The sequence below is a fragment of the Caretta caretta genome, chromosome 3, assembly GCF_965140235.1.
Source record: "Caretta caretta isolate rCarCar2 chromosome 3, rCarCar1.hap1, whole genome shotgun sequence".
Taxonomy (NCBI): Eukaryota; Metazoa; Chordata; order Testudines; family Cheloniidae; genus Caretta; species Caretta caretta.
Window position 1 is genome coordinate 69,759,793 of NC_134208.1, and position 15,131 is coordinate 69,774,923.

The 15,131-nt window shown below is 39.7% G+C and overlaps 1 protein-coding gene across 1 annotated transcript in view; it reads right to left on the reverse strand.

Annotated features, from left to right (window-relative positions):
• Window positions 1-13,522: 13,522 nt before the first annotated feature.
• RRAGD (Ras related GTP binding D) overlaps window positions 13,523-15,131 on the reverse strand; it is a 34,354-nt gene continuing 32,745 nt past the window's right edge. The window contains exon 7 of the mRNA XM_048845026.2: window positions 13,523-14,660. Within this exon, the coding sequence (XP_048700983.2) occupies window positions 14,509-14,660 (152 nt within the window). The 3' untranslated portion in view covers window positions 13,523-14,508. The remainder of the gene's footprint in view (window positions 14,661-15,131) is intronic.

Consider the following 15,131-nt stretch of genomic DNA (forward strand, 5'->3'; position numbering starts at 1 on the left):
GCTGACTCGGCTCCGGCTACGGCAGGAAACTGCCCTGACGTGGCAGCTGCCGCTCTGTGACTCCGGCAGGGAGGGGCCCCGACATGCCTCCCGGCCCCGGCCTCTTCCCCGATACTGCTCTCCACGCTGCCCCTATCCTCAGTTCCCGCCTCAGTCCCCCTTCTGGTAGCGCCCCCACCGCCAATACTCCTCCTGATACTGCCCCATCCCCGTGTTCCGCCCCTTGTCCCTGATACTCTCCCTAATACGCACCCCTTATCCTCAGTCCCTTACACCGCCCCCATCCCCCTCCCGATACCACTCCCATCCTCGATTCCGTCCCCTCCAATGCAGCTCTCATCCCCCTGTCTTCCTCCTGATACCGCCCCCATCCCCTATACTGCCTCCTTTCCCAATCCCCTTCCTGGTACCCCCCTGATCCCCCTCCTCATGCTGCCCCCATCCCAGATAGCCCTATTGATACCACCCCATCTCAAATACCCTACTAATACTGGCCCCATCCCTGATGCCACCACCCCCAATAAAGTCCCCCATGCCTGGCTCCCATCCTGATCCCTCCCACATCCCTGATCCCCTTCCTGATACCATGCCTATTCCTGATACCTCTGCTGACACTGCCCCCATCCCTGCTACCACCCCCAGCACAGTCCTCATCCCTGATTCCCCTTCTCCCTCGATACCATCCCCAATACAACCTCTCATCCCCGATACCTCTCCTGGTATTGCCCCTACCCTGATACACTCCCTGCACCCCTAATGGTACTGCCTCCAATCTGCCACTACAGCCCCTCCACTGCTGACACAACCTCCCTGCTAATGTTGCCCCCATCCCTGATATGACTCCTAATACCTCCCCCATCCTAATACAGTCCCACTGCCAACACCTCTATCCTGATACAACCCACACTGCTGACATTGCCCCCACACCTGATCCCTTCTGATCTCCAATACCCAACCCAGTACCACCCCGATAAATCCCCACCATCAGTAGTGCCTCCATCCTCAGTATCTCTCCCAATACCACCTTATTGCTCATACTGCCCTCTCCCTGATACCCTGATCATACCTCTCTCACCCTGATACATCCCCACTACTGATACTTTCCCTGCCTTGTTACATCCCCATCACTTATACCCTTCTCAGTACCATCTTGCATAACACCTTCATCCCACATACCCTTCCCAATACCTCCCCGGTGTTGATGCACCTTTACCTGGGATACTGACCTAATTACTTAGATTGAAAGCTCTTGGGGAGAGGGACTGTCCTTTGTTCTGTGTTTGTACCGTGCCTAGGACAGTGGGTCCTGGTCCATGACTGAGACACCTAGGCGTTATGATAATGCAAATAATAAGAAAACAGGCACCTACATTTATAAAAGTAACCTGATTTTCAGTGCTACTGAATTCCTGTTGACTTCAGTGGGAGCTGTGGGCCAGCAGCGTCTCTGAGTCAGCCCCCTTTTACTGACGTGCCTAATTTTAGTCACTTAAGTTTGAAAATGTTGGTCTTGGCACCAGGTTTACCATTTATGTTGTTGTTCCCTATTTCTTGTCCCTCCCTCCATATCTTTTCCTTCCCATCTCACCGTTCTCATATCCTATGTCCCTCTGTAAACCATCAGCAGTGGAAACCAGTCACAAGCAGAAAGGTCGAACACTGCTATGGTTACACACACCGGTAAATTTTTGCCTACTTAATTACCTTTTAGTTTCAATTCCAAAAGTTACTCTTCACTTTCTACTCCTAAAATTGTTGCATAGTGTTGTTGGCGTAGCATGGCAATTTAAGAGTTAACTGCATTTCAGTAGCAGACAAGTATACAGGGCAAAATTCTGGGTGCAGTAGTTGAAGGAAGAGGGCATATATAACCTTGCCTCTCACCATGACTCACCCATACAGCAGGAGGGGAGGATTCCAACACAGAACTCAGAAGTGCATTAGGCTGGGAGATTAGCTATTACATCAGCTGGTGAACAAAAAGACCCATTGTTCTGTAGGTAATGTCCAAGAACACATGGCCCTATCTTGGGTGCATAATCATCATAGAAACATAGAAGTGTAGGACTGGAAGGAACTTCAATAGGTCATCTAGTCCAGTCTCCTGCATTCAAGGCAGGATTAAGTAATAACTAGACCATTCCTGACAGGTGTTTATCTAACCTGTTCCTAAAAAACTCCAATGACAGAGATTCCACAACCTCCCGACGCAATTTGTTGCAGTGCTTAACTACTCTGACAGGAAGTTTTTCCTACTGTCCAACCTAAACCTCCCTTGCTGCAATTTAACCCCATTGCTTCTTGTCCTCTCCTCAGAAGTTACAGAGAACAATTTTTCACCCTTCTCCTTGTAACAACATTTATGTACAGTACTTGAAAACTGTTATCATGTCCCCTCTTAGTCTTCTCTTCTCCAGACTAAACAAACCCCGTTTTTTCAATATTTCCTCATAGGTCATGGTTTCTAGAACTCTAATCATTTTTATTGCTCTCCTCTGGACTTTCTACGATTTATACACATCTTTCCTGAATTGTGGCGCCCAGAACTGGACACATTACTCCAGTTGAAGCCTCATCAGTGCTAAATAGTGATTTAGCACTGATGAGACCATTTCTCCAGTTTGTCTAGATCATTTTGAATTTTAATCCCATCCTCCAAAGCACTTGCAACCCCTTCCATCTTGATAATCTTCCACAAGCTTTATAAGTATACTCTCTAGGCCATTATCTAAATCATTTATCAAGATATTGAACAGAACCAGACCCAGGACTGATCCCTGTGTGACCCCACTAGATATGTCCTTCCAGCTTGACTGTGAACTCCTGATAACTACTCTCTGGAAATGTTTTTTTCAACCAGTTATGCACCCACCTTATAGTAGCTCCATCTACGCTATATTTCCCTAGTTTGTTTATGAGAAGGTCATGCAAGGCTGTACCAAAATCCTTACTAAAGTCAAGATATAGCACATCTACCACTTCCCCCCATCCACAAGGCTTGTTACCCTGTCAAAGAAAGCTATTAGTTTGGTTTGACATGATTTGTTCTTGACAAATCCGTGTTGACTGTTACTTGTCACCTTATTATCTTCTAGGTGTTTGCAAATTGATTGCTTATTTGCTCCAACTGTCAGGGTACTGAATTTAAACTGACTGGTCTATAATTCCCTGGGTTGTCCTTATTCCTCTTTGTATAGATCGGCACTATATTTGCCACCTTTCAGTCCTCTGAAATATCTCCAATCTCTCTCATCAGCAGTTTAGGGGGTCTGACATCTTCAGATGGTATGTTGCAGGCACGAGGAATGGTACATGTGAATTTCTCCCACTTGTTTTTAAAGGATCAGTAAGGAGTGGCATAGCACACAAACTTGCCCATCCTCCCTCACTTGGCTACCCTGAGTCATCTTGCCACATACTAGTAGAATGGCTCTGGGACTCAGTACATGGCCAGACCCTTTCACTCACTATTATAATAAGAAAAGGAGTACTTGTGGCACCTTAGAGACTAACCAATTTATTTGAGCATAAGCTTTCGTGAGCTACAGCTCATGAAAGCTTATGCTCAAATAAATTGGTTAGTCTCTAAGGTGCCACAAGTACTCCTTTTCTTTTTGCGAATACAGACTAACACGGCTGTTACTCTGAAACTTATTATAATAAGGGCAGTATTTTGCCCACAATCTGTAAAGAAATTTAGAATCCTCCTTGCTGAAGGCCATTTTAAATAAAGATGTCATCAGGTGAATACTTGTGTAGTTCAAATAGAGTAAAATTTAGATGAGTTGACTGTTGTCTCTGTTTGGATTATAGTCATTGTGCTTGACAGCGGTTACAGCATCACTTAATATAGCTCACAAAGGAAGCACCTGCACTTAATATGAACAATTAGTTTCTAGCTAGAAGAAGAAATACACAGTCATCATAACTACATCAGACAAAATATTACTGAAACAATCCGAATACAGACTTAATTTTTAAAAAGTAGGACTCCATTGTAGTTTTACCCATTCAATTAAATTACATCTTTGCCAGTTTGGGAACATGGGTAACCATACTAGGTTTAACTCCACCTCTTGATTACCTTTAGATACATGTAGGAAGCTAGGTTTTAACTACCAACTCTCCATGCTACCTGCTGGCTTGTAATAGCCTCCAATTGAAGAACAGGGTGAACCATGGCTGCAAGCACAGCTTCACTAATTTCCATAGGCAGTATTGCCAACCTCAGACGTCAGGGCCCCCAGTATCATGATTTTTTTAAAATTACATTTTTAGAGGTGTGGGGGGATTATTTGCCTTCTGGTTCCAAGCCTTTATCGTGCACCACTGCAACCTTGAGGGCTAGAAACTTTGTTTTATAAATGAAGGGTGAGATTCTCATATAATCACTTGACAGATCTGGGACTTTAAGTAAAAACATCAAATACCATGAGACTTGTAGTAAAGCCACAAATGTTGGCAATACTGCATTGGACCTGCACACACAGTCACATGATCTAACTAGACTATTTCCCATGCTGAAAAACTAAAAGTGCTCAGCTGTAGCACACAGAAACTAAAATGTACCTGTTTTTACATTGCTACAGCAAACAAATATTTCCTTCTTTAAGACTATATGCAGTCACCAGAGAAAGAAACAAGATTTTACAGCTCTTCATAAATAGTGGCCTCCTTCAGGATACTTAGGATAACCACTACTGCTGACCCCAAGCATTAAAAAAGATCATGAATCAGGCCTCAGAAAAAGAGATTAACCACATTTTTACTTTTTACACAATCAGCTCACAAACACATGGTTTTTGACACTGGTAAAGGAAAATGGTATGGTTAATGCATGTTTTTTATCTAGGTTGGATACATTTTTCTGTGCTCTTGTGGATATTAGTGAATTAAAATAACTGATGTGAAATTTAATCATTGTTCATTTTCTCCTGCAGGTCAAGTAATTATGTGAGAATGGCTGATAAAAACACCCCTTCCGTTTCCCGGCCTCTCAGCTCCCAGCAGCTGGGGACAAGGGCTGATGGAGCTCAACACAGAGCCCAGGTTTTCATACAACAGGGATTTGGTCTGTTCAAGACGAATTGCAATATAACATCTTGTTAACTAGAGCCTATGTAAATAACTGCATTTTTATATATTTTGATCTTTTAAATACACATGCAAATAATTTCTTCAGAGGGAGTTTTTTGAGATCTCAAAAGTTTGTGGAAAAGTATAATAGTTTCTTTTAAAAAGCAGTATCCTCCACTGACACCAAGGACCAGAACATTTAAAACACATTGCTTTATTGATTTACAATGTCTAGCCTTTCAACTCAGGCATTTGGCTGAAAGAATTTAAATAACCAAAATAAACTTTTTTAAAACTAATATATTAATTTATATAGTTTTTATAATATGTTTCTATTATAAAACTGAACAACTCTTTCTTATTTGGAACACATATTGATAGATTATTATATTGTGCTCATTACATACTGGGTCAGATCAATGGTCCATCTAGCCCAGCATCCTGTCTTCCAACCATGGCCAATGCCAGATGCTTCAAAGGGAATGAACAGAACAGGGCAGTTTCAATTAATCCATCCCCTGCCATCCAGTCTCAGAATCTGGCAGTCAGAGGCTTAGGGACACCTAGAGCCTGGGGTTGCATCCCTAACCATCTTGGCTAATAGCCATTCATGAACCTACCCTCCATGAACTTATCTAATTCTTTTTTGAATCCAGTTAATAGTTTTGGCCTTCACAACATCCCCTAGCAACAAGAGCCACAGGTTGACTATGCATTGTGTAAAGAATTACTTCCTTATGTTTGTTTTAATCCTGCTTCTTATTAATTTCATTGGATGACTCCTGGTTCTTGTGTTATGTGAAGGGGTAAGTAATACTTCCTTATTCACTTCCTTCACACCATTCATGATTTTATAGACCTCAATCATATCTCCCCTTAGTCCTCTTTTCAAAGCTGAATAGTCCCAGCCTTTTTAATCTCGCCTCATATGGAAGCTGTTTCATTCCCATAATCATTTTTGTTGCCCTTCTCTGTACCTTTTCCATTTCTAATATATCTTTTTTGAGATGGGGTGACCAGAACTGCATGCAGTATTCAAGGTGTGGTCATACAATGGATTTATATAGTAACATTATGATATTTTCTGTTTTATTATCTTTCTGTTTCCTAATATACTGTTAGCTTTTTTAACTGCCGCTGCACACTGAGCACATATTTTCAGAGAACTGTCCATGGTGGCTCCTAGATAAATTGTGGATAAATTGGAGAGAGTCCAGCGAAGGGCAACAAAAATGATTAGGGGTCTAGAACACATGACTTATGAGGAGAGGCTGAGGGAGCTGGGATTGTTTAGCCTGCAGAAGAGAAGAATGAGGGGGGATTTGATAGCTGCTTTCAACTACCTGAAAGGGGGTTCCAAAGAGGATGGCTCTAGACTGTTCTCAATGGTAGCAGATGACAGAACGAGGAGTAATGGTCTCAAGTTGCAGTGGGGGAGGTTTAGATTGGATATTAGGAAAAACTTTTTCACTAAGAGGGTGGTGAAACACTGGAATGCATTACCTAGGGAGGTGGTAGAATCTCCTTCCTTGGAGGTTTTTAAGGTCAGGCTTGACAAAGCCCTGGCTGGGATGATTTAACTGGGAATTGGTCCTGCTTCGAGCAGGGGGTTGGACTAGATGACCTTCAGAGGTCCCTTCCAACCCTGATATTCTATGATTCTATGATTAGATCTCTTTCTTGAGTGGTAACAGGTAATTTAGATCCCATCATTTGATATGTGTAGATGGGATTGTTTTCCAATGTGCATTACTTTACATTTGTCAATATTGAATTTGATTTGCCATTTTGTTGCCCTCTCACCCAGTTTTGTGAGATCCTTTTGATCCTCTTCACACTCTACTTTGGACTTAACTATCTTGAGTATGTTGTATCGTCTGCAAACTCTGTTACCTCACTGTTTACCTCTGTTTCCAGATAATTTATGAATGTGTTGAACAGCACTTGTCCCAGCACAGATCCCTGAGGGACCTCACTATTTACCTCTCTCCATTATGAAAACTGACCATTTATTTCTTCCCTTTGTTTTCTTGTCTTTTAACCAGCTAGTGATCCACAAAAGGACCTTCCCTATCCCATGACAGCTTAGTTTGTTTAATAGCTTTTGGTGAGGGACCTTGCCAAAGGCTTTCTGAAAGTCTAAATGCACTATATCCACTGGATCACTCTTGTCCACATGGTTGCTGACCTCCTCAAAGAATTCTAATAGATTGATGAGGCAAGATTTCCCTTTATAAAAGCTGTGTTGACTCTTCCCCAACAAATCGTGTTCATCTTTATGTCTGATAACTCTGTTCTTTACTACAGTTTCAACTAGTTTTCCAGGTACTGAAGTTAAGCTTACTGGCTTGTAATTGCCAGGATCACCTATGGAGCCTTTTTAAAAAACTGGCATAACATTAGTTATCCTCTAGTCATTTGGTACAGTGGCTGCTTTAAGTGATAGGTTACATACCATAGTTTCATATTTGAGTTCCTTCAGAACTCTTGGGTGAATACCATCTGGTCTGGTGACTTATTACTGTTTATCAATTTGTTCCAAACCTTCTCTATTGACAACTCAATGTGGGGCAGTTCCTCATATTTGTCACCTAAAAAGAATGGCTCAGATGTGGGTATCTACTTCGCATTCTCTGCAGTGAAGACCGATGTAAAGAATTCATTTAACTTCTCCGCAATAGCCTTATCTTCCTTGAGTGCTCCTTTAGCACTTCAAATGTCCAGTGGCCCCACTGATGGGTTGGCAGGTTTCCTGCTTCTGATGTACTTAAACATTTTTTGATGTTAGTTTTTGAGCGTTTTGTTACTTGGTCTTCAAATTCTTTTTTGGCCTTCCTAATTATACTTTTACACTTGACTTGCCAGCGTTTATGCACCTTTCTATTTTCTTCAGTAGGATTTGGCTTCTAATTTTTAAAGGATGCTTTTTTGCCTTTACCCGCTTCTTTTACTCTGTTGTTTAGCCACAGTGACATTTTTTGATCCTCTTTCTGTTTTTTTTTTTGTTTTTTTTAATTTGGGGTATATTTAATTTGAGCCTTTATTATGGTGTTTTTAAAAGTTTTGATGCAGCTTGCAGACATTTCACTCTTGTGACTGTTACAACTGACAAACTAGTAGTCTTAGCTTTTGAAGTCCTATGAAGTCAGACCTGGTACATCTGCTTCAATAATAACTATACATACAGATGCATAGCTGAAGGGTTCATGTTTAGTTATTCCACCTGGAAACAGGCAGGGCACACCCTGACTGTTTTGTAGAAGCAATGCACACTTTGCTCTATCCAAGGACAAGGGCTAGATATGAACTATGAGAACTTGATTAAGGGACAGTGACTGTGGGAAGCTTTCTTAGCCTGGGCTCAAGGCCTGAGAACCAGGATTGTAGTAGATAAAAGATGGTAAATAAGTATATTAATCAACGTCATACATTCCTTTGTGTATCTTTTTGCGGTAGAAGTGTATAATGCATAGGGGGGAGAAATATAATAAAAGGAGAAGGTGGAAGGCGGGGGGCAGAACAGCCCATCTCAGCTGACCAGCCTGCTTGCTTGCATAAAGCTGTGTTCTGTCTCATCATTGAACCGCCACACATAGCACCTTCTTTCCAGGTGAAAGATTACTGTGTTTCCACTGAGTTTAATTCTAAAACTACAGTGTAATGAAACCAAGAGCTTTGCCAAATCATTTTGTAATTAGTGGTACCGCACAAATGAAACAAAGAACTAAGGAACCAGCTTTGTTTGATTTGATTGGCTGAAGCAGAACTTTCAGTTGTTTAGCATAGTCTTCATTGTCTGAAGTCTAAATTAAGAAAAAATTGTTTTTTTTTGCAAAGAGGGAGGAATAATATCAAATTACGGTATTGCTTTCCCTTTTCACCATAGTTTTAAATCAGTTTGAATTATAAAAAGGGTTGAAGCTAAGCATAAGAACATTTAGGTTAAATATCAGAAAAAAAGTTTCCTGCTAGTGAGGTCTATGAAACTGTAAAACAATTTCTCAAATATTAGCAGTGGAAGACATTTTATTTTCAATTTAGAACTAGATTGGACACAGCAAGAGAGAATATAGTGTAAGAAATATTGATCAGAACAGACAAGATAACCTGATAGGTCTTTTCCATCCCTAATTTCTAAGTCAGATTCATATCTTCCATAGAGCAACAGCACGGAAGGAGAAAAAAAAAATCTACCAATCTCCATCCAAATGGCTTGTGTTAAGCTGTGGTGTACCATGCTGTGGGGTTCCTTTTAAAAATTGTTCTTATTTCTTTTGATAGCATGGAAACTTGCACCACAGATACCTAGTTGGAATGGACATACAACACACATTGAGGGGACAAGGTTGTAGCCAGAGAATTAACTGAATAGTGGTTCAAAAGTACAGAAGGAGCTGATGAAGGCCTGTGTTAGGACCTGCATACTGCTGACTGGGTGGCTGCATTTGGGTGCTCTTGCTTTCAGGTCCCTCACTGTTCTAGTTTTCACATCTTCCGGATATGGAAATAATAGCAAATGTTTCTGGTATGTATCCAGAGCAACGCAGATAGCAGAAATAAGAGTTTCATAGCCAGAACTGATTTTGGTTAATAATATTGTTGGATCTAATAACTGCTTTGCAAGGAGAAAATGCTAGGTGTACTTGTTGGTCTCCTGTTCCTTCCCCACTTCCATCCTATTTTTCAGGTTATACTGCAGTTGTTCACAATTTAGTGCTCCAGGGCCTAGATTAAGCTACTGAAGATGCTGTAGTCACCTTCTCTTATGTGAAGACGTCTCAGTTTTCCTTAGCTTTAAACTTATACTCATAGGCTTTCCTCAGTGAGGGGAACATATGGCGTTACTATTCTAGAGTATAGAATCATTGGACTGGAAGGGATCTTGAGAGGTCATCTAGTATAGTCCCCTGAACTCATGGCAGGACTAAGTATTATCTAGACCATGCCCGACAGTTGTTTGTCCAACCTGCTCTTAAAAATCTCCAATGATGGAGATTCCACAACCTCCCTAGGCAATTTTTTCCAATGCTTAAACACCCTGACAGGAAATTTTTCCTAATGTCCAACCTAAACCTTTCTTGCTGCAATTTAAGGCCATTGCATCTTTTCCCATCCTAAGAAGTTAACAAGAACAGTTTTTCTCCCTTCTCCTTGTAAAAACCTTTTATGTACTTGAAAACTGTTATGTCCCCTCTCAGTCTTCTCTTTTCCAGACTAAACAAACACAATTTTTTCAATCTTCCTCACAGGTCATGTTTTCTAGACCTTTAATCATTTTTGTTGCTCTTCTCTGGACTTTCTCCAATTTGTCCACATCTTTCCTGAAATGTGGCACCCAGAACTAGACACAATACTCCAGTGGAGGCCTAACCAGCGTGAAGTAGAGCGAAAGAATTACTTCTCATGTCTTGCTTACAACACTCCTGCTAATACATCCCAGAACAATGTTCACTTTTTTTGCAACAGCATTACACTGTTGACTCATATTTAGCCTGTGGTCCATTATGACCCCCCAGATCCCTTTCCGCAGTATTCTACCCTAGGCAGTCATTTCCCATTTTGCTCTAGCTAGCAAAAGAGAAGTTTTTTAAAATCTCCTATAAAATGTAACACAACTGTAATGATTACTATTAAAAGATCTGGAAAAGAAAAGAATCCAGGAATTGTCTCTCTGAAGCAAACAATCGATACCGTACATGGTGACCTGTATAGGATTATTTAACTTTACTAATTCCTCAATTTATTGAAATAGTCGATTTACTTTGAGAGTGCTTAAAAATGGATTTGAGGTTTATACGGCAAGTCATTTCTGAGATACTACACAACTAAAAAATTGTTAGTAAGCTTGCAAATGTGCAGACTTCTCCCTGCCCCAAGTTTCTATAATGCCTTATGCAGTGTTGTAACCATGTTGGTCCCAAGCTATTAGAGAGACAAGGTGGGTGAGGTAAAATCTTTTAGTGGACCAATTTCTGTTGGTGAAAGAGACAAGCTTTTGAGCTGAGGCAGAGCTCTTCTTCAGGTCTGGCAACACAAATACATTTCCCAAACCTGCAGAAGAGCTTGTGTAAGCTTGAGTCTCTCATCAACAGAAGTTGGTCAAATAAAAGATATTATCTCACCCACCTTGTCCCATAATACCTTGTCAGATTAGGCTCAAACTTTTCACAAAGTATTTTCCCCTCACAAGAATGAAGCTTCAGGCCCCATGATACAAGTCACAATTTTAATATTTTCTAGAAACTATTTTGTGCCATCACAAAAAAAAGTTAACTCTTGAGCTAACTCTGACTGAAGCTATTCCGGGAGATTTTTTTTTCTACACGATGTAATGTCATTCATTGTACTGTATTTATTAAAATCTCCCGGATTGCTTTCAATAGTCACCAGGAGATCGATGCCGATTCCAGACGACTCCCGGCCAATCCGGGAGGGTTGGCAACCCTTCTCTTGAGAGACTATGTTTTCAATTACATATCACTGAAGCACCTTCTTGCTGAACACACATCTTCAATAATGCACTTTGTACCTGTAATCACAGCATTATAGAAAGGTATTCTGATATTCTAATCTTTAAAAATCTTCCCAGTCCCAGAAAGACAGGACACATTTTAACTTCTTAAAAGAAATCACACTGCTATCAGTTGCATTTATGTACTCTGGGCTTCTGCTTACTGCATTAGTTATATAGCCCTACTCCACAAAATCAAGTTGATGGAAATGTGTATGTTAACACTGACCAACTCCTGCAGCTGGAAGTAAAAAAATATATAAAGGACATTCAAGCTGTTTATTTTAAAGAGGCACTGTCTGTTCAAATACAGCCCTAAATTAGGTTATGTAAAAGCTTGTTTTTACAAAATGTAAAATGACTATGAAATTTAAAGAAACAGAAAGGAAACCCCGTGTTCTTTTGAAAAAAAAAAAAATCTCCCTTACGCTTCACTGCTCAAACACTTCAGAGTACCTAACAAGGCTTTTTTTTAGTAACTGACTAATCAAAAGTGAAAGATGAATCATCATCCAAGCTGAGGAATGCAAAAAGTGAACAACAAAAGTAGTTTTATTTTAACATTCTTTCAGTTCTTTCAGCTTTAATAATCCAACATATTATTTGTAACATAGGTAAGATTATTTGATTTTTACCCTGATTTTATCCATTTGGAAGTTTTGTATGATAGCTGCAAGAGTCATCCTGGTTACAGTATAATGCACAACATAATGTAAAATGTAAGGCTTAACTAAGTTGACACAAATATGTTACTGTGATTGCATGTTTAATGGAAAAATGTGGATGCTTACATAAAGAAACCAGACATCTTAATTAACCTCTCCTGGTTCCCACAGCAGCATCTCTGTGGCAGGAAAAAAACAGTAGCATTCTTTGAAGTGTCTGGTCCAATACATGGGCAGCACTGAAGATGTTCCTTGCCCCACATAATCAGATACATCTAAGAGAAGTGAAGTGGTGAAGACCGATACTCATGACACACCACTGCAACAAAAGAGGGAGACAAATATGCACACACTGTGGCCCAAATCCACTTCTGGGGAAGTGCTATGGAGGGGAGAATACAGGGGAGCACTCACTGACATGACTATTAACTCCCAAAGAAGATACTACTGGTTATAGTAGTATCTTCCATCTTATATCAGCTGGCACTCTACTACCTTGATGTTGGGCACAGTAACAGAAGCTAAAGAATTGCATAAGACATTTCAAGATGGTCTTATAAAAGAGTACAGTGTATGTATTCAGCAAGTCTCTCAATGACTATGTTTGCTGTTGGTAAAAACTCTCCATTTCTGTCATAAGCCAGAAAATACTGGTGGTTCTAATGCACAATTAAAGGTGCAGCATTACAATTTGTTTTAACTGAACGTGTGCTTTTTAACAAAGGAAACTTTCAAAAGTGCTCCTCCGTTATCTTTTCTGGCTACCAGGTTATTCAATGAACTCTTGCAGCTGTTCTAGAGCCATGTGCACATAAGCCCTATATAGGAGGCATGGGTACAGGAGCTGCTCTTCCCTGTGTGCTCTTTCATTTGGAAGAGCTATTCTTTAAGCTACAACTATAAAATTAATACAGAATTGAGAAGGCAAGTTTTACTTCCCCGTGCCCTCCTTTCTGGGGTGGGCAGTGCCATAATTGCTGCAAGGACAGATATGCCACTGTGATCAGTGTTAAAACAGAAAGTAGTTACATCTATGTAGATTAGAGTAAAAGAGACCAATTCCTCAGTCCTTACTTAAGAACTCTCTCTGAAATCAAAGGTTTCAGAGTAACAGCCGTGTTAGTCTGTATTCGCAAAAAGAAAAGGAGGACTTGTGGCACCTTAGAGACTAACCAATTTATTTGAGCATAAGCTTTCGTGAGCTACAGCTCACTTCATCGGATGCATACTGTGGAAACTGCAGAAGACATTATATACACAGAGACCATGAAACAATTTGACCCAAGTAAAGCAAGCAGAACTGGGCCCCAACATGAGCAACTTTTATTAGGATTTTTCTCTAATGCTTTAATATACCTGAAACATTATATTATAGTGGTACGGCAGAAATGAAATACAGACTTTTTCTTCCTCCAATTGTAGAGGCTCAGACTCTCAAACTAAGCATATAAATAAAATCCTTTAGTTACATACCCTATTCCTGAAATGTTATAAAAACACCAATGCAACATAAAGCAGTATTACAAAATAATATCTTTATAGAAAGTTATTTTAGAGCATATGTTGAGGTAAATTATAATAAAAAGCCCAACTGAGAGGGCATTACCAGTGTTATGGAGAAGTTTGGGTAGAGTTTAGCCAAAGGCCTGTTTTACAAAAGCTAATTTTTACCTACCAGTTGGTAAAGCTCTTATTGCTATCATACTTCAAAATAAGAATTCTTCAACTTACAAATTGAAAAAAATATATGAAGTTAGATTTGTATGAATGTTATGTATTCTGTCATAAATTTTAAAAAAGTAATTGTATCAAGTTTTCTTGATTGTTTAGTAAACAATTTGATTGTAGCACGTATATAAACTACACTATACGTTTTACCTGACACCATGCATGAAAATCAGCATAAAAAACTAAGTTTATCAAAGTTTAACTCCATGAGGAGAACACGAAAAAAGTGCAAATTATGTACCCAACATTTCTGTCACAGCTGATTTTTCTTAATATGACCTGGAAAAAAAGTTTACAGCATATATTCAGAGAATCCTTACAAGAACATATATTCACCTCAATGTTTATATACAATATTTTGCTCAAAGTATTCACTGTATATGAAAAAACTGACTGGATAAAAATGTTTAAACAGTGTTTTTTTGAGGCGTTGGGAGGAAAATCCATGTAATACATCAGTCCCATTTCTCTTCCCCTTCAGTCAGTGCAACAAGAGCCTTGCTGTCAACAATGCCATTAGAACTTCAGCTACAGTGGTGCTCTAGGTGTGCCATTAGGGGTGGTTCTCTTATTTTTTTGCATCTGGCTCTGATGTTTTCTAGATCTCACTACTTTCATTCTCACTTCAAATACTTCATGTATGGCCTTGCGAAAACAATGGAAGTTATAGTCTATTAGTCCTAGAAAAAGAGGGAGACAAAAAGGAAAAAAAAGATTTTTTAATTTTAAAATCTTTACACAATATTAAAATACAATATCAAATTAAGTTATTTCCATATTTTATTTACTAATGACTCACTTAACTGGCCTTGGGCTATAGTCAGTCAATCTTATGGACAACAATTTTTCATTTACTGCAAAAGCACATTTAATATTAAAACAGAATTATTTACAGTGTAGTAGCTAATGATTCTATACTAGATTCCCATATTATTTAATATATTTATTAATGATCTGAAAAGCAAAAGCGGTGGAGAGAGAAGGTGGTAGCAAAATTTGCACGTGACAGAATTATTTAACTTGGCCCTGGTCTACACCTAAAAATTAGATCAACCTAGCCACATCACTCAGGGCTGGAAAAAGTTTTGTGCCATGTGTAATGTACTTAAGTTGATCTAACCCCCCTCCTCTATAAATGCAGCTAGGTCAAC